Raw genomic sequence first — 22,785 nt, forward strand, 5'->3', positions numbered from 1 at the left:
GCACCGCCTGGAACCCAGAGCCGTCGCCCAGGCCGCCCCCGCCTTCAGAGGGGAACGCAGGCGCGAAGGGGCCAAGGAGCAAGGTCAAGTCCACATGGCTCTCACTCAGACGGGTCGGAATCCGCCCGAAAGAAAGCGCGTATGTCCTCAAACCCACGGCGTAGTACCGCGCCGAGGACCGCCTCCCACGCTTCGCCGCCGCGAGGCCTCGGCCCTTTAGAACTCCCGACAACAGAAGCCTGGTGGGTTTATTCAGAGATTTTTTTATATCATCCTTCCCTCGGGTACAAGCATCAGAAGGAAAACGTGAGTCCTGGAAGGCGCCAGAGGAAGGGTTTCAGCCAAGAGCGGGACCCCCACTCCTTCCTCACGTGGTCGCTCGTGGCTTGTGGCCTGGGCTCTCCGGGCTGCGGCTCACGCGTGGCGCCAGGAACAGCGGCAGGTCCGTGCGTGAGCCCCCAGGGGCGAGGCCAGCCAGGCGTCCCCACCAGAGGCCACGCGCTCCCAGAGCTGGGAATGTGGGACCGGGGACCAGGCAGCTCACGGAGCACAGGCTCTTTCCCGGGGTTGTTTGCTTCCGAAAACTTCAGCGGGAAGTACTTTTATCTGCACTTCACTGTGAGGACCCAGGGGCCTGGGAGTGTGCCCGGGCCACGCAGGCAGTCAGCGGCAGGCCCCACACAGCTTTCTGTTTGGTACAAGGGAAATACCAGGGCGGAGAAGGGAGTTGGTGCCCTAAAAATGTGGGTGTTTTTAACTCTAAAAAAAATTTTTTTGAGAGAGAGCGCATGCACGCACACGCAGGGGAGAGGCAGAGAGAGGAAGACAGAGGATCGGAAGCAGCCTCCGGGCTCTGAGAACCCAGCGTGAGGCTTGAACCCGTGAGCTGTGAGATCGTGACCTGAGCTGAAGCCAGAGACAGCGGCTGAGCCCCCTCGGTGCCCCGAAAATGCTGTTTTTAAAGCTGGCCTGTCATCCAGGTCTTTGAGGGGGACCCAAGTCACGTCGCCCCTCTTCCCATCCAAGTTCTGAACTGAATGAGAAATCAGACAAATGAGTCAGTGCTGGGAGAACCAAAATCTCACTGCTGTCATGAAGGGTGGGGTGTAGCTCTGTGGCAGGGGCAGGGGGCCCCCTGCCCCGGGCACACCTGCACCAGCCAGGCAGACACACCCACCGGCTGGCCGCCTCCCCCATCTGCGCAGAGAGGAAGGACAGAGACGTGGTCCCTTTGGCCCATGATGTGTCCTGTTCTGTCTGTGGCCTGCTGGCAAAGCTGGACCCAGGGCTACCACCCACCCAGCAGGTTCACCCTGGTGGAAGGAGGAGAGAGAGAGAGAGAGAGACAGAGAGAGACAGAGAGCACACAGGACAAGAGGCCCAGAGCCTTCCATGAAGGGTCTCTCCCAGGAAGGAACGTCAGGAGCAGGCGGTGACCGCCCACCTGGACACCCAGGCCTCTCGGTGACACGCCCTCTGTGACACGGGACAGGGTGTGGAAAGACCAGCTGATCCGCCTGGTGCAGCGCCCGCACCCCATGCGAAGCCCTGCCCAAGTGTCAGGAGAAGGGAGTTTCTTACAGGAATTACGGATTCTGAGAATGTGGGGGCGTGGCTAGGGGAGTGAAGGGGGCGTTGGGGAGAGAAAGGACACAAACCCCTCCAGGCAGAAACAGCAGCAGGTGAGGGAAACTGAGGCCCAGGAGCTGGTGCCACGACAGTTCTGAGGGCCAGCCGAGAAAGCCACTGTGTCTGGATGCCACCACCTGTGGCCACCGGGCCGCCTGAGAACATGGCTTCCGTCACGCCATGCCCCGCAGACCTCATGCTGGCCAACCCCACTCCCAGGAGGCGGCTTCCGGCCTCAGCAGGCGGGGCGTGACCAGTGGACAAGAGACCGCACCCCTCCAGCCGGGGAGCGGAGGGGAGATGGAGGTGTCTGATCCTCAGGAATGGGGTGGGGGGTCCTGTGTGGGACTTGGGGGCTGCACCTCCCCAGTGGTGGACTGGGGAGGGATGCAGGAGAGGGTCCGGCGTGGCCAGAGCAGTAAGGACTGTTCAGAATGACGGCAGACAGATTCTCTCTTCTTTCCCCTTTCTGGACTCATGGCCAAGAAGCACCGTAGAGACGGGCAGCACAGAGGACAGCCAGAAGCACCCTGGAAGGGGCCGAAGGCTGGGGGAGGGGCACAGGGGTGCATGTCCTGCAGCAAAGGAAAGGCTTTCTGGGGCTGGTGAGGCTGAGTTGACGTGGTCTTTACTCCCTCAGACCCGACGCGAACAGGCAGAGCTCAGCCAGGTCCAGAGGGACCCCCCACCCGGCCCCTGCAGGCGGCTGCTTCTCAACCACCATTTCTCCCGTCCTAGGAAACCCCAGTTGTGTCCTGTCTCCATGTGTGAGCCTGGAGTCTCCAGAAAAACTGAAATAAAATGATATGCTCACATGTGGAGAGAGAGAGACATTGTTTCAAGGAATTGGGTCACGCAATTATGGAAGCTGCAAGCCCAAAATCCACAGGATGGACGGGCGGCCTGGAGACCCAGGAAGAGCTGATGCTGTGATTCAAGTCCCAAGTCCGCCTGCCACAGAATCCCCTCTTGCCTGGGGGACACCAGTCTTTTGTTCTGGTCGGGGCCTTCAACTGATTGGATGAGGCCCACCATATTATGGAAGGCAATCTGCTTTTCACTCAAAGCTCGCATGATTTAAGGGTCAATCTCATCCAGAAACACCCTCATGGAAGTATCCAAAATAATGGTTGGCCCCGTTTCTAGACGCTGTGGCCCAGCCAACTTGACACATGAAATAAACGGTCATGTTTGGTCTTAAGATGGTGCCCCCGGGCGTCTGTGTTTGCCGGCCCTTTGCTGTAGTCAGGAACCCAGCCGTCCTCCCCCCGCGGTGGGATTCGCAGGGTGGTGGGGTCGGCTGCCCTCACGTGAGCCTTACCCCCCAGCAAGATGGCTAGAGCTACTTACAGAGGGCACGTAGGTCACGCTGGTCCTCACCCCTCACCCCCCACCCCAGGCTGCTGGCCTCCGACACACCAGCTCTCTGTCATGACTTAACGCTCAGTGCCTCCGCACGCTCCCGGCCCTCCCTGCCCCGGTCTGTCCCCAGCGCCCTCGTGGGGCCCTGCACACCGTGCACTCTGCTTAGACACTGAGGTCCATCCTCCGCACCCAGACCCTCACCTGCACGGGGCAGGCAGTGTCCCCAATGTTGTCTTCACCGTTGTCACGAAACAGATACTCCACAAATGCGTGTTGGATAAATGGATAATCAGTACTTCAAAACTGTATTCTAGGGGCGCCTGGGGGGCTCTGTCGATTAAGCGTCAGACTTCAGCTCAGGTCATGATCTCACGGTTTGTGAATTCGAGTCTCGCGTCAGGCTCTGTGCTGACAGCTCAGAGCCTGGAACCTGCTTCAGATTCTGTGTCTCCCTCTCTCTCTCTGCCCCTCCCCCATTCACATTCGGTCTCTGTCTCTCTCTCTCTCTCCTCTGTCAACCTCTCTCTCAAAAATAAATAACCCTCCCCTGCTCGCGCTCTCTGTCTCTCAAAAAAATAAATAAAAAACATTTTTGAAAATTTTTTAAATTGAAAGGAAAAATTTCAACCATATTCTAAGCTAAGCCTGCCCAGCTGACGCTGCAGACAGTGCCCCCTCCTGGTTCCGCCCACTGTCCTCCACACCCACACACCTACATGCTGTCCTTCCCCAGTGCCAGGTCAGGCGCTCCACGGGCTTCTAGAAGCCCAAAGAGCAAGAGCAGGACGCAGACTGCCTGGAACCCCTGGGACAGGAGTCACCGGTCAGGGAGGTGGCTTCCTGGGCCTTGTCCGGCGGGCACAGAAGTGAGGAGTGGCCGACCCCCAGGTGTCAATCGGCTGTGTTTCTTAAAGGTGCGGCCCGCCTGGGCCTCGGAGTCTGGAGGCAGGAGTGTGGTCTGGGTAGAAGGAAGCTTGCCCCAAACCTCTGCTCCTCAGCCCCCTGGTCCCCGGGCCCCCCTCCACAGAGAAAGTCCCGACCCGGCTCACGAGAGGCCCAGACGCAGTCTGCTGACCTCAGGAGAGCCTGCCGTGGAGAGAACCGTTTACCGGGGTTCAGGGCCGGGCCAGGGAGCTGTAGTTAAAACAGGAGTCACAGCTGGGGGGCTGCCTGGGGCCTGGGGCCCCCTTCAACCCCAGGGGCCCGCGGGCACAGACAGCCGTGGAAGAACTGCGGTGGAGACCCAGGAAAAGCAGTCAGCCCGGCGCCCGGCAGGGACCGTGCGCTCCCGGTCAGGCTGGGGAGGCCCCGTTCTGGAGGAGGAACCCTGTGTTGTGACGGGTCTCTCATTCCTGCAGAGATGCCAGCGCCCGGGGCCCCCTGCTGTGCCCGCAGGGTGGTCTGACCGCAGGTCTGGTGCTCAGCTCCAGCCTGTCTCTGGACCCTGGCCAACTGGAGATTCGGGGTGAAGGTGCCTGGGCGCACCCGAAGCAGAGCGTCTGTGGGGTCCGTCACCCGGCATCAAGGCCGGTCCCTCTCTGGGGAGCATGAGGTGCACGGCCCCAAAACCTCGATGACCCATGGGCTGGCGGGGTCCCTCCACCTGCAGGGCTGGGGGCGCGGGTGTGCACCCCAGGAGAGAAGCTGAGGAAGGAACCAGGTCTGAACAGAGCAGGGAAGGAAAGCTGGGGCAGAGAAGGGAGAAATCGTAGCTGGAGCGGCGAGCAGGGGTGCAGAGAACACAGCCCTGCCCCCGGGGCCTCACGCACCCCCGGACCCCCCCCAGCCAGCGCCCCGAGGCTGCAGCAGGGCCTGGGCATCCTCCCTCATGACTGAGGAATTTGGACCAGTGTGACCACCCCTCCATCGTGATTCATCAGAGGCTCCCCAAAGGAAGAGACGTCTTCTAGAAGGAGCCATGGAGAGGGGCTCAGGGAGAGAGGGAAAGTCTGCAACCTGGGCCTGGGTACCATGTCCTGGCTGTGCTTTCTGCAGGGGCCCCGTGGGCGAGGGGGCCTTAGCTTAGCTTCCTGGCAGCTCCCAGAGAGCCCTGGAGGGACTGGGCTCGGGGACAGCGGGGGGAGAGGGTGGGGTGAGCAGAGCTGCACCCCCTCCAGGCCCCCCTGCCAGGCCCCCCTGCCAGGCCCCCCTGCACAGACTGCGCAGTGTGGGCATGGCTGCGGATCCGACCCACGTTGCCTCCTGACCAGTGGGGGATGGGTGCGCTGCTGGGGGTCCCCGCAGGCCGTCTGGGGGGCTCCTCTGGGATGAGCCAGCCGGAGAGCGGCTGCCACTTCCCGATTCGTGTTTCACACGCTGGTTCCCATTCCACGCCCGGTGTCCGCCAGGGCACCGTCCCGTGAGGACTTTCTCTGCGGAGGCAGTTGCGGCGACCCGGGTCCCCCTGGCAGATCCTGCAGGTCGTCAGGGAAGAAGCCACTTTCCGCCGGCACCTGCCGCCCTCCCCGAGCGTCCCCGGATCCGAGCCTCGGCCGCGGCTGCGGTTCCCGGTCTCATCCTGCCCCCTGCTGGCGGGACCCAGACACCAGCCCTGCAGCGTGAGGGCGCCCAGGACGCTCTGGGGGGCGGGGGCCGCAATCCCCTCCGGCAATCCCCTCCGAGGGGGCCTCTGCCCTGCAGAGGGGAATTTGAGCAGGGGCGGGGTATCCAAGCCCGAGCCTGGCGCACCGCCTCCTTGCTATGTGGCCTGGGGCACGTGACCTCACCTCGCAGTGCCTCAGTCTCCCCAGCTGTAAATGGGTGCGACTTGAGAGAGCCCACCTGCAGGGCGCTTCGGGAGTCCTATGGGATGAAGCCCGGAAGAGGCTCAGGACAGTGCCAGGCGCGAATGGAGGTGCTCTGAGAACAGGTCAGTGTCACTATGGCCGCCCCATCAGCGTGGGGGACTCAGACCCTGGAGGGTCCCCCGTGTGGCCTGACTCGGTTGTTCAATCAGCATCGACCAGGACCTGCTAAGGGCCAGCTTCCGTCCCAGCATGGCCACCTCTGTGTCCGCCTCCTTTGCAGGTGGACATCCCAGAGCCCCGTGCTGGTCAGGAGCTGGGGTGGCCAGGCCTGCACGCGTGGGGGGGCGGGGCAAGGGGCGGGGCGGGGCCACGCCCTTGTCCTCCGGAGCCTGTGCAGCCCGCTGGCCCTGCCTCGCGGAAGGCTTCCCCGGAAGGGTCGGCCCCCTCCAGCTCCAGCCCACAGGCCCGGTGCCGAACGGTGACCTCACAGCACAGTGCCCTCAGCTCAGAAGCCGCCCAGGCCAGGAGGGCTGAGACGTCCGAGGGCGGACCGCAGACCCCAGGAGCCGCACTGCTGCCTCAGAGACTCCGGCGCACGGGTGCTGACTGTCCTGGCGTCTAAGTTTTAACAGCCTTTGCTAACAAATAAACTTAAAAAAAAAAAAAAACAGAGAGAGTGAGAGGGGCACCTGGGTGTCTCAGTCGGTTGAGCGTCCGCTCTGGATTTCAGCTCAAGTCATGATCTCATGGTTTGTGAGTTCAAGCCCCACATCGGTCTCTGCGATGACAGCATGGAGCCTGCTTGGGATTCTCTCTCTCCCTCTCTCTCTCTGCCCCCCTCCCCTGCTCTCTCTCTCTCAAAATAAATAAACTGTAAGAAATTAAAAAAAAAAAATAAAGAGCCATTGCTTTAGAAAAAAAAATAAAAGCCCCGTGGAGACTCCCAAGCTGATTGGACCCGGCACCATGCCCTGTGGGTGACATTAGGTAACCACCAACCAGGTACGGAGCCAACACGGGTTCGTCCCTGTTTAAAACTCCAGGGAGTAAGTGAGCAGCAAGACCATCACCACCTCTCTGGAGACCCGGGTAATTAATCTCGGGCGGGCGCGGCGGGCTGGCCTAGGGGCACAGGGGCCCGTGCCGCTCGGGGTCAGGCCGGGGACAGGAGCTTTGCTGGGGCCCCGGGGGTCCTGGGCGAGGCCAGGCTGCGCCTCGGCGGCCGGGGACCCGCAGCTCGTCACCGGAGAGGGACGGCAGGACGACGCCCTGCCGTCGGCGGCCCTGGGCTCTCGCTGGCCTCGCCCTGGAGCAGAGCAAATACTAAATCGTCGTTATCTGGGTGCCGCTCCGCCGGAAGGTTGCATCCTCACAGCAATGGGATCAAAAACTTTCAGCAAATTAAAAAATTATTCAAAAGAACATTTCTCTCTTAGCGAGAGAAAGGCAGGGTGCCTCTCATTTTCCTGAGAGGAAAAATGTTCTGTAAAACGGCTCCCTTTGTAATCAGGTACGTACAATGCACATTAGTTCCAGGGGATTCAGCGGCAATCCGGAGAAAAGAGATAAGACATTTCCACCCAGCTTAGGAAGAAGGGAGAGGGAGTTACAGACCCACCAGGACACTTTATGTCAGCTTTTCCATGCGGGGGGGCGGGGCAGTGTTCAATCTGGGCTCTGTCCCCCACTTCCGGCCACTCAGCTCTAAAAGTCCTGCCTGACCGGAGGGTCTGCCGTCCTGGGGGCCTCGGGCAACACCAACCCTGTGAGTTAGCGTGGGACTTGGGGTCACAGGGATCAGTCCTCCGGAGACCGAGGTCAACCACGCGGGCACCAACCAATCAATAAGCAGTGGACCAATCATCAGCCACACCTCTGAGAGGCACGTGGCAGTGAGGCTCCGGAGGGCTCCTTGACGGCCGTCCTCCGTGTGCATCACACGCCCATGCCGGGAGCAACCCGAGCCAACTCCATGGGCAGGGGACCTCGGAAGCGGCTTCCAGCACTTTCCAGGACCCGCTGCTGCATCTCTTCCTTCGCTGATCCTGGCCCGTATCCTTTCCCTGTAGGAGACCATAACCGTGGGGGTAACAGCCCTCGGTGAGTTCGGTGAGTCCTTCTAGAGAACCAGCTAACCTGAGGATGGTCTTGGGGACCCCCGAGCTTGCAGCTGAAGTGAGGTCTGTGTGGACCGCACCCTGAAACTCTGAAGTTGGGCTAAGCCCACGCTGTGTGTGTGAAAGAGAAAGACAGACAGACAGAGCAAGGGACAACTCCTGGCCTTCCACAAGACTGAAGTTCTGTATCCTGGGACTGACAAAATCCGAGGGAAGAGATTATCCCCACCTTTTCACCTCTAAATTCATGCCAACTGTGTTAGTTTGAAAATGTCCAAGAATTCCAGACGGTTCGGTCATAAAGCCTCGACGAGGCACAAACCTTGTTAGCGGATCCTCGTGCGGGAGCCAACACCCCACGGACCCAGCGCCACGTGCGGAGACAGATAACAGGGCGGGCCCCGCCTTCCGCTTGGTGCCCAGACTCTGGAAAGGTGAGTGGGGCCAGACAAGCTGCACCCGTTCCCTGGCGCCGCCGGGAGAGGACCGGGGACGCAGCCAGCCTTGGCAGCGCCCCACCTGAGAAGCAAGGTTACGGCCGTGACATTAGCCCGCACCTGTTAGCCGCTGGGACCGGGGCCGCCGGGCTCAGCCACGTAAATTTACGTACAATGCCATTTGTCCAGCATGTAGCTGCCTCCAACCTCGCTGACCTGAATCTGCTCTGGATTTTTAGCAGCAAGACAGGGACGCGCCGCGGGGACAGCAGCAGTCAGGTGCCCTTCAGGGGTGGTGCGGTCCTCCGTGCAGAGGAGCCAGAGCGAGGGCAGGCCGGCCAGGTGCCATGCTGTTCCCGGGGCCCATGGAGCGAGAGAGAGAGCCCCCCCCGCTGACTGACGCAGGGCCGTGGGGGGCACTGGGAAGGCCCTTCCGGTGTCCCTTAGGATCAGGGCTTGGGCGTAACATCCATGATGATTGATTTTGTGATTTCACCACTTCCTCTATCAGATACCTTTCTTTGTCCCCTGAGCTGGCCACGGTCCATGTGATGTGGGCACCTGGAGGGTCCTTCCCGACCTTGCCTTGTTTCTGAACAAATGCTGCTCGGGCAAGACCTCTCCAGCCCCACGGCCCTGAGAGCCACAGTGTGCATATTAATGGTGCGTCTTTCGTGCGGTTGAAAGGCCTCTGGAAGGAAGGTCTTGTGAGCTGTGGGTCCTCCAGGGATGGGCACGTCTGCCCTCCTGCGCCGGCCCTGCCCTGCCTGCCGCCCTGGAGGGTCTTCACCACCGGGACGGACAGCTGGGGAGGATGCGGGCACCTCAGAGCGAGTCTGCAGGCGGGCGGACACTCCTCTGACTCGGAATCTGATAACGTCTAGCTCTTCAAGGCCACAGCCAGAAACGGACCGGGGCCTGCGGTCTGTTGTTCCGGGGTCTGTGTCCTGCCAGAACGGGCATCGGTGAGAACTGGCTGTGCCTTCTCCTGGGCGGCCGTGCCCCACGTCGGCGCTGGCTGGGCCCCACCGGTGCACAGACTGTCCCAACACGGGGGCTCCCGCGCGGCCGCGGACGGGCAGACCAGCACCCGCTAGCGAGCATCACGTTTGTGGGCAGATTTCACTTCTCGGGCGGCTGTCCCTCACCGCCGCTCGCTGACGCAAAAGGGCGATGGGAGTGGAAGCAGGAAGCGCGTGGGAGGCAGGAGTAAACCTGGCGAGGGCGCCGGAGTCACACGTTGGCTCTGCAGCCTCAACCTCGCCGGCCGCTAATAGGATCGTAAACTGATTTCTCCCAGCGCAGCCCCGCTTGCTGGAGGGCAATGGAGCTCTCCCACTAGGGCTCCTTCCTCTTTGTGTCTTTCCTCCTGCCTGCCCAAGGCTTCTCATGAGACGGCATGTCCTCACCAAGGTGGAAACATAGCCTCGTCCAGGCTCTGCAAGTCCCAGGCTCTTTGTTCAGAGGACACTGTGGCTGCCCCCCTCCCCCCACCACCCCAACCTTGGGTGTGGTTACTGTGCTTTTTCAGTGTTGTCAGGGCAGGTGGAGACTGCGGTAGTGCCTACAGATCTCTGCTGGCTTCCGGACGTTTCCCTCTGTCCAAGGTCGCACGCCGCCACACCTTCGCGGGAACCACATCTTCCAGGTCCGGGCCCGGCGGGAGGTCATGCCTGCAGCGTTTCTAACGACGCGGAAGCACACAGGAATCCATCAGTGTTTGTTGAGTGAAATGAATGTGTAACAGTAACAGTTACGATGCGCACAGGTGTCGGGAGACGTTCCCGGTTGGTCCTGGCTTATTTCCACTAATGCAACGCTGGTGAAGTGTGCAGGCGTTCTAAGGATTTTCCTTCATGCACACTTATGTTCTGACGACTTCCCAAAATGATTTTGGGTGATTATCAATAAAAGCAGAAGCACTGTTAAGATTTTTGGGACATCCACTGAATTACAGAAAAGACAGAAGGCAAAATTGAAAGCCAAGGGGATGGGGAAACCAGGATCCTGAGTAGGGACCCGTCGCAGAGGGAGGTGCTGGGGGTGAGAGCCGTGAGCGTGGAGAACACCGCCCCTGCCCTGCGTGTGCGGGGAGCCCCGAGCTAGAGACTCCGGCGCCGGATAATGATCTCCAGTGATCGCGAACTGACGGGAGCATGATCACGCGTGGTCACCCACCGAGCACACGCTCCCAACAGGGTGCAGGGGATTGGAACCAGAACACGGCCCACTGTTGTCAAACATTTTAATGCCACAAACTGTTTGATTAGCCTGCAAAATGGAATACAAAAATCCCATCAATGTTTAGCCACCGCAGAAGCTTTGTGGGGGGCAGCAGCGGGTGTACCCCCCTTCCGTGTGCCGCGTGCCCTCCCCCCATGCTCTCTGCAGCCCACCGCCTGCACACCCTTCTTCAACCGTGTCCGGAAGACGCCTCACGCCTAGTAGGGCCTCAGCGAATCGGTGTGGTATTTATTAACCCGTGTAGGGAACTAAGATCTCTTCAACCACACACAGCTGTCCTGCCGCAGGGGGTGTGTGCAGTGGAAAACCAGACTGCGGGCTTTTTCTTTTCTTTTGCTTTTTTTTTAAATCAATCCTTAAATGTATCACACTCCTTTTTTCTTTTTTTTTTTAATGCTTTGTATTTATTTTTGAGAGACAGAGAGAGACAGCGTGATCAGGGGAGGGTCAGAGAGAGAAGGAGTCATAGGATCTGAAGCAGGCTCCAGGCTCTGAGCTGTCAGCACAGAGCCCGACGCGGGGCTCGAACCCACAAACCGTGAGATCATGACCTGAGCCGAAGCCGGACCCTTAACCGACTGAGCCACCCAGGCGCCCTGCACGCTTCTTTTTTAAATAGACGTTTTTCAGAGTACTTCAGGTGCACAGCAAAGTTGAGAAGATTCGGAGATTTCTGCTGACCGCCGCCCCCCCCCCACACACACACGCAGCCTCCCCGCCACCACCTCCCTCCAGAGGGGGCACGGGCTGTCACTGGGAACAAGCGTGGGGACACGTCCTCAGCCCCCTCAGCCCCGGGAGCCCACGGTTTATACGGCGCTTCAGTCTCGGTGGTGTGCGCGCTTCGGTCGGGACAAAAACAGAGATCGCTCCTCCAGACCGGGTCCCCCTGCCCCAAGACTCCCTGGTCCTCAGCCCGTCTCCCCTGCGCACCCCCGGCCCCTGGCAACACTGACCGGCTCGCCGCATCTAGTTTTGCCTTTTCCGGAACCTCACGGAGGCACGCAGCTTGTATTTTTTCCGGTCTGGCTTGTTTCTCTCAGCGTGGTGCGTTGGAGGGCCCTCCGCGTCTTTCCACGGCTCGGTGGCTCGTTTCTTTTCAGCGCTGAGTAACATTCCATCGTGCGGCCGGACCATGTTACACATCCACTCGCCTTTCCGAGAGGACCTCGTGGTTGCCTCCGAGTTTTAGCAGTTCTGAATAAGGCTGCTGCAGCACCCTCGTGCGGCTTTTTGCGCGGACACAAACTGCTACTTCTTTTTTTTAATGTTTGTTTGAGAGACAGAGAGCGTGGGTGGGCAAGAGCGGGGGAGGGGCAGAGGGAGGGAGAGAAGCGCAGGGAGGCTCCACACTGTCAGCGCGGAGCCCGACCGCGGGGCTCCCGCCCACAGGCCGGGAGACCACCCCCTGACCCGAGATCGAGACTCGGACCCTCACCCGACCAAGCCCCCAGGCGCCCCCATAAGCTCCAGCTCCCTCGGGTGACGAGGACCCCGGTTGCCGGATCGTACGGGAAGAGTGTGTTCGATTCTGTAAGAAGCCACCAAACCGTCTCCCACATTCCCCGCATTCCCACCAGCACCTGCTGTTCCACATTCTTCTGTGAGCTTTTTTGCTTGGGGTTTCCTGTCACTTTTTTAAAAACTATCATATGTGTCTTTTAAATATAAAGAATCAGCATATAAGAGACCAGTCCTCATCCAGGCCACCGTCCGCTGGTGGTAAGGAGTCCGGCGCCGGGCCAGGATGGCCTCAGGTCACAAATCCACCGACTTAATCAATTGAAGATTCCCTTCAACTTTCTCGCCAACCCTGCCAGTGTTTGTGAAAGGCAAACACTGAGCTGTGGACACACCAGCATTTGAGTAGGGAGTCTGCGTTATGGGCAAGAATACAAAGTTTCTTTGGAATATTCAGTCCTGTTTCTTTGTATGTGTTATCACCGCCATCCATCCCTTCCCCAAATATTTGCTGAGCACCTAGCGGCACGGCCCCGCCAGCGAGCTGGGCTCTGGGGCCCTGGTTGTGAGCACAACACAGGCCTCGCCTTCTGGGAGCTTGCAAGCCATGGGGGCCCTGACCACAACCAAGGGCCACCATACACCACACGCCAGCCGCAGTGAGAGCGGCCCTCACTGTCCCCCTTCCATCTGGGGACAGGCCATCTGGAAGAGGGAGATGAAGCGTGTGAGAGGGACCCGTGAGGGACCATGAGCTTGAGCCCTGGTCTGTCTCTGTGCCCTGCAGGACTCGCGGCATCCCAGTGCCAGGAGCCGGAGGGTCCACGAAGGGCTCCTCGGGCAGCTCACGGCCTCCCGCCCCACCAGGAGGGGCAGCCTGGGCCCAGCTGTGGGCTCCTGCCTGCTGCCTCCCGCGGGGCCTGGAAGGGGCTCAGTCCCAAAGGGAAGAGGTGACCCTGAACAGCTGCCTCTGTCACTTCCTACAAGACCTGACTCCCGGAGCAGAGCTGATACCCCTACCCCGACAAGCTGCCCCCTGATGTGGCTTCTCCCCATGGCGTCTATCAGCACTGCAGATGTACCAGTCCTGGTGTGGGTGTTCCACCAGCGCCCATCTCTCCCCACCCCCACCGCCTCCCATCCCTGTCCCTGCTGGACTAAAAGGCAGGCCTGGTGATTCACCTGAGCACACCACGATTGTGAACCCTGGGCGTGGCTCAGTCATGCAGGGCTCAGCACACGTGAGGGGCTCAGCACACACACGAGGGGCTCCGTCACACAGGAGCTCAGCACACACATACTGAGCGAGTGAGTGAGCTTGCCATGCTCTGGGAGAGAAAAGAGCCAGCCACCCTCTGTCCTGAAGGAAAAGCAGAACGCTAAATAAAGCCATAAGGAAGAGACTCGGGCTGCGGTGGCAGGAGAATGGCTGATGATGTCCCCCTCTCCCAGAGGACATGCAGTTTAAGCTGATTTGAGGTCTGGAGCAAGGATTAATCCCGAACGATGGGTGGGAGGCAGGGGAGAGGTTTTCCGAGGAGAGGCAGAGCCCCAGGCCAGGAGGGAAGGGGATCTGCCGCACTCGGAGAGCCAGCGGGGACCGGGGTGAGCGGCAGGGGCGAGGAGAGAGGGCAAGGCGCCTGCCCGCTACACATTCGCCCAGCAAGTGCTCACTAAGCACCTACTACGTGCTGGCCTTACAGGTCATATCAAGACCCGTTCTTGGGCTGCATGAGTGGCCCCGTTGATTGAGCTGCAGACTCTTGATTTCAGCTCAGGTCATGATTCTACAGTTGATGAATGGGAGCCCCGCATCGGGCTCTGTGCTGACAGCGCAGAGCCTGCCTCCGATTCTCTCTGCTCCTCCCCTGCTCTTGCTCTGTCTCTCTAAATAAATAAATAAACTTTAAAAATTTATTTTTTTAAAAAAAAGGACTGGCTCTTGATCCCAGAAGCAGCGGGGAAGCTCCGGGGGGCTTCAGCAGGGGTCTGGCCACCAGTGGTATGTGACCGCCCCACTGCTGTGGACACTGTGGGCAAGAGAAAGGCAGCTAGCTGTTCGGCTCTGCGGGGATGGGCACTGATTGCAGGAAGGCACCGAGGGAGCGTGAGCTGTCCTGGGGGCCCTGGGTGTCAGGTGGGAGCAGCTGGGGGGCTGGAAACACCCTTCACGCAGACCAGGGGAGAGGGTGCGGGACATGTTTGTGAACAGAGGCGAAGCGTCCCCCTTTGGGATGCTGCCCTCCGGAGGCACCCAGGGCTCGGGCCTCACCGGGTCAGGCGCCTGGAGCGGCAGTGCCGACATTGGCCGCCCCCACCGTCACCTTCGAGGCGAACGCTAGCTGGTGACTGTCAGCTCCTCGTTTATGAGAACCAGAGTTCTGAAGGACCCCAGAATAAAACCACTGGACCTAGTTTATCAGGAAACCGACTTCAGCGGAAATGGGACAGGTTAGGTGTTTAACACATTTGGCCTTGGGTTTTCTGCAGCAGCGGGCAGTGATTATATTAGGTTCCTTTTCAAATGGGTTTTCCTGCCAGTCCACATTTGTCTTCTCCCTTCCACGGAGACCGCAGGAAACAGGCAGCCGGGGGACAGGCGTGTGAGCATGGGTGCACGCACGCTAGTGCTGCGCACATGCTTTCACTCCCGGCCCAGAGCAGACCCCACGTGAGGCCTAGTTGAAGGGGCTCCGCCTAATTACCCAAAGCTGCGTCTCTAGGGAGAGGGGAGTCTGAAGGGGGGGAGGAGCTGGCCGGATCCGGAAGCATCCTCACATTCAATGCACCGAAAAGAGGCGTGGAGCGTGTTTCCAGGCTTTGAGGGACTCATTCCGCGGGAGCAGAGCACATTAACGTTCCTGGGGGAGAATATGAGTCATCCTCTGCTACGGGACGGTGCACACAGGGACCCTCCAAGCACAACACCGGTCACTTTTCAACCTGCACGCTTTAACTACAAGATCTAATGTTCCTGACACAACTGCCTGGTTTGAATGTTCTCACCTGTAAAAACATGATAATAAAGTAAACACCACTGTCCTTGATTTGCAAAGCACACGTATGCCTGCTTCTGTCTTTGTGCCACGCCGTCGGGAGGCCGGTTCGGGAGGGGCACCAGCAAGCCCAGTTAGAGGACAGAGCTGGGCATCCCTCAGCCCCGGGGAGGGGTTGATGGGCTGGAGAACAGGGCTGGGTGTCCCTCAGCCCTGGGGAGGGGGGGGGTTGATGGACTGGAGGACAGGACTGGGTGTCCCTCAGCCCCTGGGGGCCCACTGCGTCCTCTTTGAGGCACAGGTCCGAGAGCCCAGAGCTGGGGAGCCTTAAGTGTTTAAAGGCAAGGCTGGATTTCATCTCAGTCTTTAAAACTCTCAAAGGCGGCCACTGGCTTTAATGCACAGTCCCTGAGCTGCCAAGAGCCAGGACACCGGAGAGAGGGAGAGGGCAGCGCCTTTGGGACCGTCACCGTGAGGTCAGGGCTGCAGAGAAGCAGGACTGGAAGGGCTGAACCCCGGGAGGAACGGCCGTCCGAGGGCCAGCTGCAGTCCACCGCCGCCCGGGGAAGGCTCAAGGCCGGGAGTGGAGGCGTGGGGGAGCGCACCGGGGTCCCTGGGTGCAGCTTGGGGGCCGAACCACGCAGGGCCTCGCCGGCCAACCTCCGAGGTCAGGGGCTTCGCCAGCCCCCAGGCTGGGCGCACCCTAGCACTGCGGGGCGCTCACACGCCAGGGCCGCCTCCGGGGCCAGGATGAAAGAGACCGGCCTCCAGTGAACGACCCCTTCCCGCCATCTGCCCCGGACACGTGGCCGGGCTCCAGGGAGGTGCCCCTCATAAACATGGCCGCCCCCCTTAAACGTGGCCGCCACGAGGGCCGCCGGGAAGGTGCCCCTCACAAACATGGCCTCCGCCCCGCCCATTACGCCCAGCGCCGACTCTGTTGGGTCACGTGCCGGAGGATGCCGGGCTGTGATTGGCCAAACTGCTGGTGGCGTCAGACGCCGGGCGCGGGCCGCGGGCCGCCGGGTTGCTGCTCCTCTGAGAAGCGTTAGGCCAGGACGCGGGGTTCGGGCCGTGCTGGGGGCGGCAGCGCGCCGCTCACACTCATGAGGAGCCGGAAGGTGAGGCGCCGGGGCCAGCGGGAGCTGTGCGGGTGAGGCCGGGGCTCGGGCCACCCACTGGGGAGCTGAGGAGGCCACGGTCTGCCCTGGACCGGGGGCTGCCTCTGGTCGGGCCCCCCTGCCCTCGCCCTCGGGTCTGGGGTCTGAGACCACGCCAGGAGGGGTGGGGTTCCCAGATTACGGTCCTGGGAGGGGAGCGGGTCCTGGGTCACTCTTCTGGGTAGGGGAGCCCCCAGATTACGGGCCAGGGGGCGGGGGGAGTCCTGGACCCAGCCTCTAGTGAGGGACTCCCACATTTTGGCCCTGTGGGGGGAGGGGCGCGGGCCTTTGGTCACGCTTCCGGGTAGGGGGCCTCCCAGGTTACGGTCAGGCGGATGGGGGTTACTGGATCGCTCTTCGGCGAGGGGCGCTCCCAGATTACGCCCCTGAGGGCGGGGTGGGGGGCGGGGCTCGGGTCACGCTTCTGGGTAGGAGTACTCCCAGGTTACGGCCGAGTTGGAGAGTGGGGTCCTGGGTCGCTCTTCTGGGTAGGGGCTGCCCGACCACATCCCAGGGAAGGGGGCCTCCCTCCCCAGTGCTGCCGCCACCCCAGCCCTCCGTTCTGCATGTGACCTCAGCCCGGCCCCAGTCACCCCGCGGGCAGAGGGTGGAAAGGACTGACCAGGCAACGGTCCGGGACCCAGAGCACCCAGTGCCCAGGGAAGGGGGGCCCTTTTCTGGGCGGGGAGCATCCCCCGACCCTCCCAGTTTGCTGGCTCCGTCCTTCTGTCCGTCGGTAGCTTGACCCTGCGGGGTCTTCTGAGACCGCGCACGGGGGCTGGGGGCTGTCTTACCAGCCTGACCCCTCTTTAGTGGAGTCGTGTGGCCCACGTTTAAAGTCACTGCTCTGGTTGGATGCACGCGTGCCGTTTTACTTCTGCGCACACGCGCCTGTCTCCTCTGTTCCTTGTGTAGACGGATGAAAACGAACGTTTTCGAGAGTAGCCTTTATGTTTCTGCCCTTGCAGTTGCTCTGGGTTTCACCGTATGCACTGTAACTTAGTGGGATCGGCTTTGTGGTGTGTAAGGGGGCGTCCGGTCCGTCGGGGGCCCCCACCGTGGCGGGGTGGAAGCCAGTGGCACCGGTCGTGAACGTTGACCCGAGGTAAACCTCGGAGCTCCGGGTGTGCTGGAGTGTGGCGGCTGCGGGGAGGCAGTGGGCGGGGCTGCCGGATGGCTGCAAGATGCGGGGTGTGGCGGCCAATGGGGTTCTCCCTTTTCGGGCCCGTGCCTGCTTGTAAGTAGCCCATTGGTCAGTTGGGGCCTGTCTTCAAACCGGCGGGCACTGGACCCTTTCTGTATCCCGTTCCTCACGCCTGTTTGCCTCAAAGTGGCCTCTCCAAGCTCCTGACTTGTAGTGAGACATAAAAATGTACCTTTATTCCCTTTACCCGCCTTTTTGGTAGGTCAGGATCCCCGTTACATCTGTTAGAGTTAGGAACCCAGCCACCTGTTCTGATCCCTTCTCTGGCTCTAGGCCTCTGGTTGCCCCAGCAGCCCTGCCCCCGCCCTGTGTGCTGTGACTGTTAAATAAAGCACATTCCTGTCTACCTTGTATAATGTTATTTGTACAATTGCTTATAAGTCACCGAGAAAGGAGGCACCTGTGCGCATGCGCCGTCCTCCGTGAGCATCCATTTATGCGTCTAATTACCCTTACCGGTGCGCTTTTTCTGTGAACTTGAATTCCCTCCCCAGGCCACTTCCTGTGGCCTTTAGAGCTCCCTCCCTCCAGTGTCTCTGGTTAAAAACACTGGTAACATTCTTCCCGCTTATCCGAAAGTGTCTCTCTTGCCTTCATTTTTGACGGATAGCTTTGCTGGGTGCACGGTTCTTGGTTGGCAGATTTCTTCTTGGAGAACTTTCACTGTGTCTGACTATACCCGTCGCCCCTGCTAAGTTAGCGGTGTGTTTATCGGGCTCCCGTGGTGAGTGAGTCATTTCCTCTGCTGCTTTCAACATTTAATCGGCGCTGTTTACACAGCCCTTTCCGTTTCTTTAGTTGGGAGTTTAGTTCTTGGAGATTCCTGTGTGTGAAAGTGGTTGGGGGTTTTTTCCCCCACAACTTTGGGAGGTTTCAGCCTTTATTTTTCTGCATATCTTTTCTTCCTACCCTCCCCTTCGTGGCACTCCCATTAGACGTCTGTTGGTGCCCTTGACTGAGTCCCATGTTTCTTGAAGACTCTTCATTTTTCTTCATTCTTCTCTCTGTCATTTGACTTGCATGACCTTTGGTTTACTTCTGTTTCTTCTTTCAGTTCCCTCAGCGAAGTATTTAATTCCATTCTTGTGCTTTTTAACTACAGAATTTCCTTGATTTCTTTTTATCATCCTCATCCTGTATTTGAGGCAACAGCGTAGTCAACTTTTGTATTCTTTAACTGGGATTCCTTTTAGCCTTTGGACACATTCATCCCGGCCCTCTTCAAGGCTTTTTCTGGTAAATCCACTCTAGCCACCGTCACAACAGGCACTTCTCTTGCCGACTTTTATCCCGGTGTAGATGCCTGCATTCCTCTTTCCTAATGTGCTTCATAATTTCTCGTTGAAAGGACACATTTTAGATAATGTAGCCGTTCTGGGTCCCTGCCTCCCACCCCCACCCCCACGGGGTATTGTTGATAGGCTTTTCATTTAGTGACTTGGTAGATTTCTGTTGGACTCTTGTTTCTTTTTTCCTGGGCGGCGCCCCTACGGCGCCCCTGCCGGCCACAGCCCACACTGCAGCCCGCATTCTCCCCTGGGTGGCTCTCTGCCTCGCCTCCCGACCACACCTCCATGTTAAACTCCCACTAAATGCCAGTTGATTGCTCCATTGTTTTCAGCAAGAGCCTGGCGCACAAATTGCTGTTCAGACTAATCCTCTCAAGCTGTGGCTTCTTTGAAGGCCCAGTTCCTGGGGTCACTGGTGGGTTTTTGTGCGGACCCCAGGAGGGCTCATCCAGCTGTTCTCCCCAGTTCGCAACTGCAGACTATCTGACCTAAAGTTTATCTTGATGTCTTCTAGTGATGGCTTTTCTCCACAACCTCTAGTGTTCTTGAGAGCCCCTATAGGCATGAACTTGATCCACACAGTCAGTTCCTTAGGGAAGAGGTTGGGAGCTCGGTTTTAAGTGTGCCCCTCCCCGGGCAAAGCAGGCGTGGGAGTCTGTCCCTTCCCTGTGTGACACCCCTGCCCAGGAGCCGATGCTATGGGGGGAAGGCTTGCCTCTCCTGGCCTGGGAGCCACCTCCTCCCCGCGGGGGCGAGGGTGGTGGGACCAACCCCTCCGCCTGCGTCCTCCCGGTGGTGGTCTAGCGTTCATCTACCGCTGAGTTTTGCATGTGGTCTTGAATAACTTCCTTCGTTTACCCTTTGTCCATAGGACTATTTCCAAAAGTCTTAAGTGGTTTTCCTGCTTCTTGCCGGTTCTGGGGGGGCGGGCGCCTCGTGCCGTCCTGTTGGAAGTCAGTCTCGTCCTGCCTTTTGGGAAACCACGTCCCAGTTTTTAACCAGCCACTTGAGGAAGGCAGAAGGCCTCGGTGATGGACAGTTTCTCACTGGGGATGAAGTGGAAGCAGCTCCAGGCTCCGAGCTGTCAGCGCAGAGCCCGACATGGGGCTCGAGCCCACGAACTGTGAGATCGTGCTCTCCAGGGAAGAAGAACCTGCTGGGCCCTTCGTGGGCGCCCCGCCTCCCCCGTGATTAACGGCAGACCAGCGGCTGCGGGGTTTGGCCGCAGCTCAGGGGCCTGGAGCTGCCAGAGCCCCCCGGCCTCCTTGTAGACCCACCGAGCTTGCCTCTGCGGGGGGCCGGGAAAGTGAAGGTTAACACCCCGGGGAGCCAGGTGCCCCCAAGACTGTGGGCGAAGGTAGGAGGCATCTGGGAGCACCCGGCTGTGGGAAGGGCCTGACCGGATCGGCAGCAGAGCCAGGACCGCTGCGCCCTGTTCGCTCCCTCGGGAGCAGCCGAGCCCCTTCAGGCGGGGGCTCCTGGAGCTCAGGTCGGGGAGGGCCATGTGTGCTGAGGCAGGGCGAGAGGGACTTTGAGGCCACGCAGCCCTTGCGTCCCCTCAAACAGGCCCCCCACCGGAGCCTCCCCATCTTCAGGAGGAGGCTGCTCCTTTGGAAGCTGTGCAGGCACTGAGCGCAGCACCGTCGTGTCCCCCAGCCAGAGCCAGCACAGCCGGGGGCGAGAGAGGACGGCTGGTGGCCTGGGACTGAGGTGGCCGGTCCCTCCTGAGAGGCGGGAGGTCTCAGGACGAGCAGGGCAGGGGCATGCTGGGACAGCTACAGGCTCCGCCCCGACAAGTGGCCATGAGCCCAGACCCTGGTGCACCCCCCAGTAGGCCCTTCGCCTGGTCCCCGCCACATGCCCAGGCCACACCTTTCCTTTTCCTTCCATTCTGAATGGGGACAGTGCGCCATCTCCGGGGACCTAGGGCTGCAGGTGGGGACGGATGGGGTGCCACTGTAGAGATTTCTAAGCTAGCTGTCTCCCTTTTGATTGATTGCCCTTCACCGCACGGCCCCCAGCCCTCAGGCCTCCACCCGCCCCCGCCCTTGCTCACTAAGTGCATTTGGTATCTATCCCCCCCCCCCAACAGAAAAAGGAAGTAATGGGAACACTGGTGAGGGGCACGCGGGTGACTCAGTTAAGGGTGAGAAAGACATCTGCATCTTAAATCTAAAACGTATTCATTTGAATTTGCGCGAGGCCACAGGTGACTTTGCAGAAAGACAATGAAGATGGGATGGGGGTGGGAGGGACTCCCCCGGGCTTTCCTCCGTCGGGAAATCGCCGTGTCCAGACTCCTGTCCCCTCAGAACATTTCCTGCTGCCCCGGGTCCTGGTCTAGCTCGAAGGTGGAGTGCGGTCCTCAGCGCGCCTCAGAGCCCGCCGTCGCTCGGCCAGGTTGGCCTCCGCGCGGGAAGCCGGCGTCACCACGTCTGCCAGGACACTATGTCAGGTGAGCCCCGGTCGCATCGGCATGGCCGCGTGTGCACAAACGTTCACCCTGAGACGGGCCGTACTAGCGAAGGGAGCCGGGTGGCTGCCGTCCGGGGAGGGGGCCTGCTTTTGCAGTGTTCACCCCTCCGCGGGCAGGGGTGTCTCAGACTAGTCATTCTCGGCAGCCTTTCGCGGGGTGTCGGCTGCCGCGGGCCACGCTGCTTAGCCCCTGACGGCTTCGAGAGGGTGCCGAGGGACCCTGCCTGAGGGAGTCGCCGGGAGGTGGAGCGGCTCGGGCCACGCTCCAGGGTCTGGCTGGGACTTGGTTTTGCAGGACAGCTGGCCCACAGGTTCCCTGGCCGCCGCGGCTCTGAGACTGCGGTCCGTTCGCACGTCTTGGCTGAGCACCTGCACGGTGCCATGGGCGGCAGATGCGTGCGCCCCGGGTCCTGTGTCCCAGCCTCCCAGGGCGGCAGCACGCGCTTCCGCAGCTGCTCCGGAAACAGAAGGCCCTGGGGGTGCGTGTCGAGGTTCGTCCCCAGCCGCCAGTTTAAATTCTGTCCCTTCAAGGGACACGGGGACGTGCCCCTACCGTGGAAGCTGAGGCAGCACCTCCCGCTCACGGGGGGAGGAGGGGGCGCCCCTGGGGCCGAGGCTTGCTCGCCCGCCGTCCGCTCCCTAACCCTGCGTGTCTGCTTCTCTCTCACGCTGGTCTCTCCACAGACCTCCTCGTCGCACAAAGTGGCCGACAGGCGAACTTCCAAGAAGTTCAAGTATGACAAAGGTCATCTCGTGAAATCAGAATTACAGAAACGAGTCCCCAAGAGTGACAGTGTTGCTTTGCCCAAAATACCACCCGAGCACCCCTGTGACAGTGACCCTCTGGGGTTTGCAGAAGACCCCGCGCCGCCTCCAGGAAGGGGAGCTGGTGCCCCTGCAGAGCCAGAGGCCACGGGTGCCCCCCTTGGGCATGGCACCCCTGTGGGCGATGCTTGCGCCCCAGACACTGAGGACGGCCCGTCCCCACCAGCACGCGGGCCCCTCCCAGGAGAGGAGCCGCACGGCAGCCACACGGCGCAGGGCGGGTCAGCACTGCCACCGGAGCCGGCCCCGAGGCCGTCGGTGCCCACAGATGACAGCGCCTTCCTGGACGAGGACAGCAACCAGCCGATGCCCGTGGGCCGTTTCTTCGGGAACGTGGAGCTCATGCAGGTAAAACCGGTGCCTCCTGCCCCCGGGCAGGGCGCCCAGCTGGCCGGTCCCCCCACTCCCTGCATGGGGCTCCTCGGGACAGGCTCTGTCCCCGCGAGGAGAAGACACCCGTGGCTCAGTGGGGGCACAGCTGCTCCTGGGCACCCCACTCCAGCCCGGCCCTCGGGGTGGGGCTGGGGGGCCGGACGGGTGACTGTGGGCCTCCCTGCACGGTCGTGGGTGGGGAGCGGCTGCCCAGCACTTGCGGGGCGCCCTCTTCTGTGTAACCCTGACGTCCCCCACATCAGCCCAGAGAGCGGACGGCTGCGGTGGGCTGGCGGGCGCTGAAGGGGGCCTTTCCTTCTTCCAAGGACCTCCCGCCGGCGCCTTCCTCTTGTCCTCCAACGAGCAGACGAGAATTCAGGAAGATGCACTTCAGAGCCAAAGACGATGACGACGACGGCGCCGAAGTGTAGAGACGAGCCGCGGACCCGCCGGGCAGGGCGTCG

The 22,785-nt window shown here is 60.6% G+C and overlaps 1 protein-coding gene and 1 long non-coding RNA gene across 2 annotated transcripts; both read left to right on the plus strand.

Moving 5' to 3' along the window:
* Window positions 1–1,643: 1,643 nt before the first annotated feature.
* LOC115299300 lies at window positions 1,644–2,444 on the plus strand. The gene is made up of 2 exons (XR_003912101.1): window positions 1,644–1,935; window positions 2,270–2,444. It is a non-coding gene; the product is annotated as an uncharacterized LOC115299300 (long non-coding RNA).
* A 13,554-nt stretch (window positions 2,445–15,998) lies between these two features.
* On the plus strand, window positions 15,999–22,779 carry C8H1orf174 (chromosome 8 C1orf174 homolog). Its single transcript, XM_029949072.1, has 4 exons — window positions 15,999–16,117; window positions 20,994–21,104; window positions 21,809–22,297; window positions 22,648–22,779. The coding sequence occupies exons 1-4, from the start codon at window positions 16,103–16,105 to the stop codon at window positions 22,750–22,752; spliced, it is 720 nt and encodes a 239-aa protein (XP_029804932.1). The 5' UTR covers window positions 15,999–16,102; the 3' UTR covers window positions 22,753–22,779.
* The last annotated feature ends 6 nt before the right edge of the window (window positions 22,780–22,785 follow it).

Source organism: Suricata suricatta, chromosome 8, assembly GCF_006229205.1.
Source record: "Suricata suricatta isolate VVHF042 chromosome 8, meerkat_22Aug2017_6uvM2_HiC, whole genome shotgun sequence".
NCBI lineage: Eukaryota > Metazoa > Chordata > Mammalia > Carnivora > Herpestidae > Suricata > Suricata suricatta.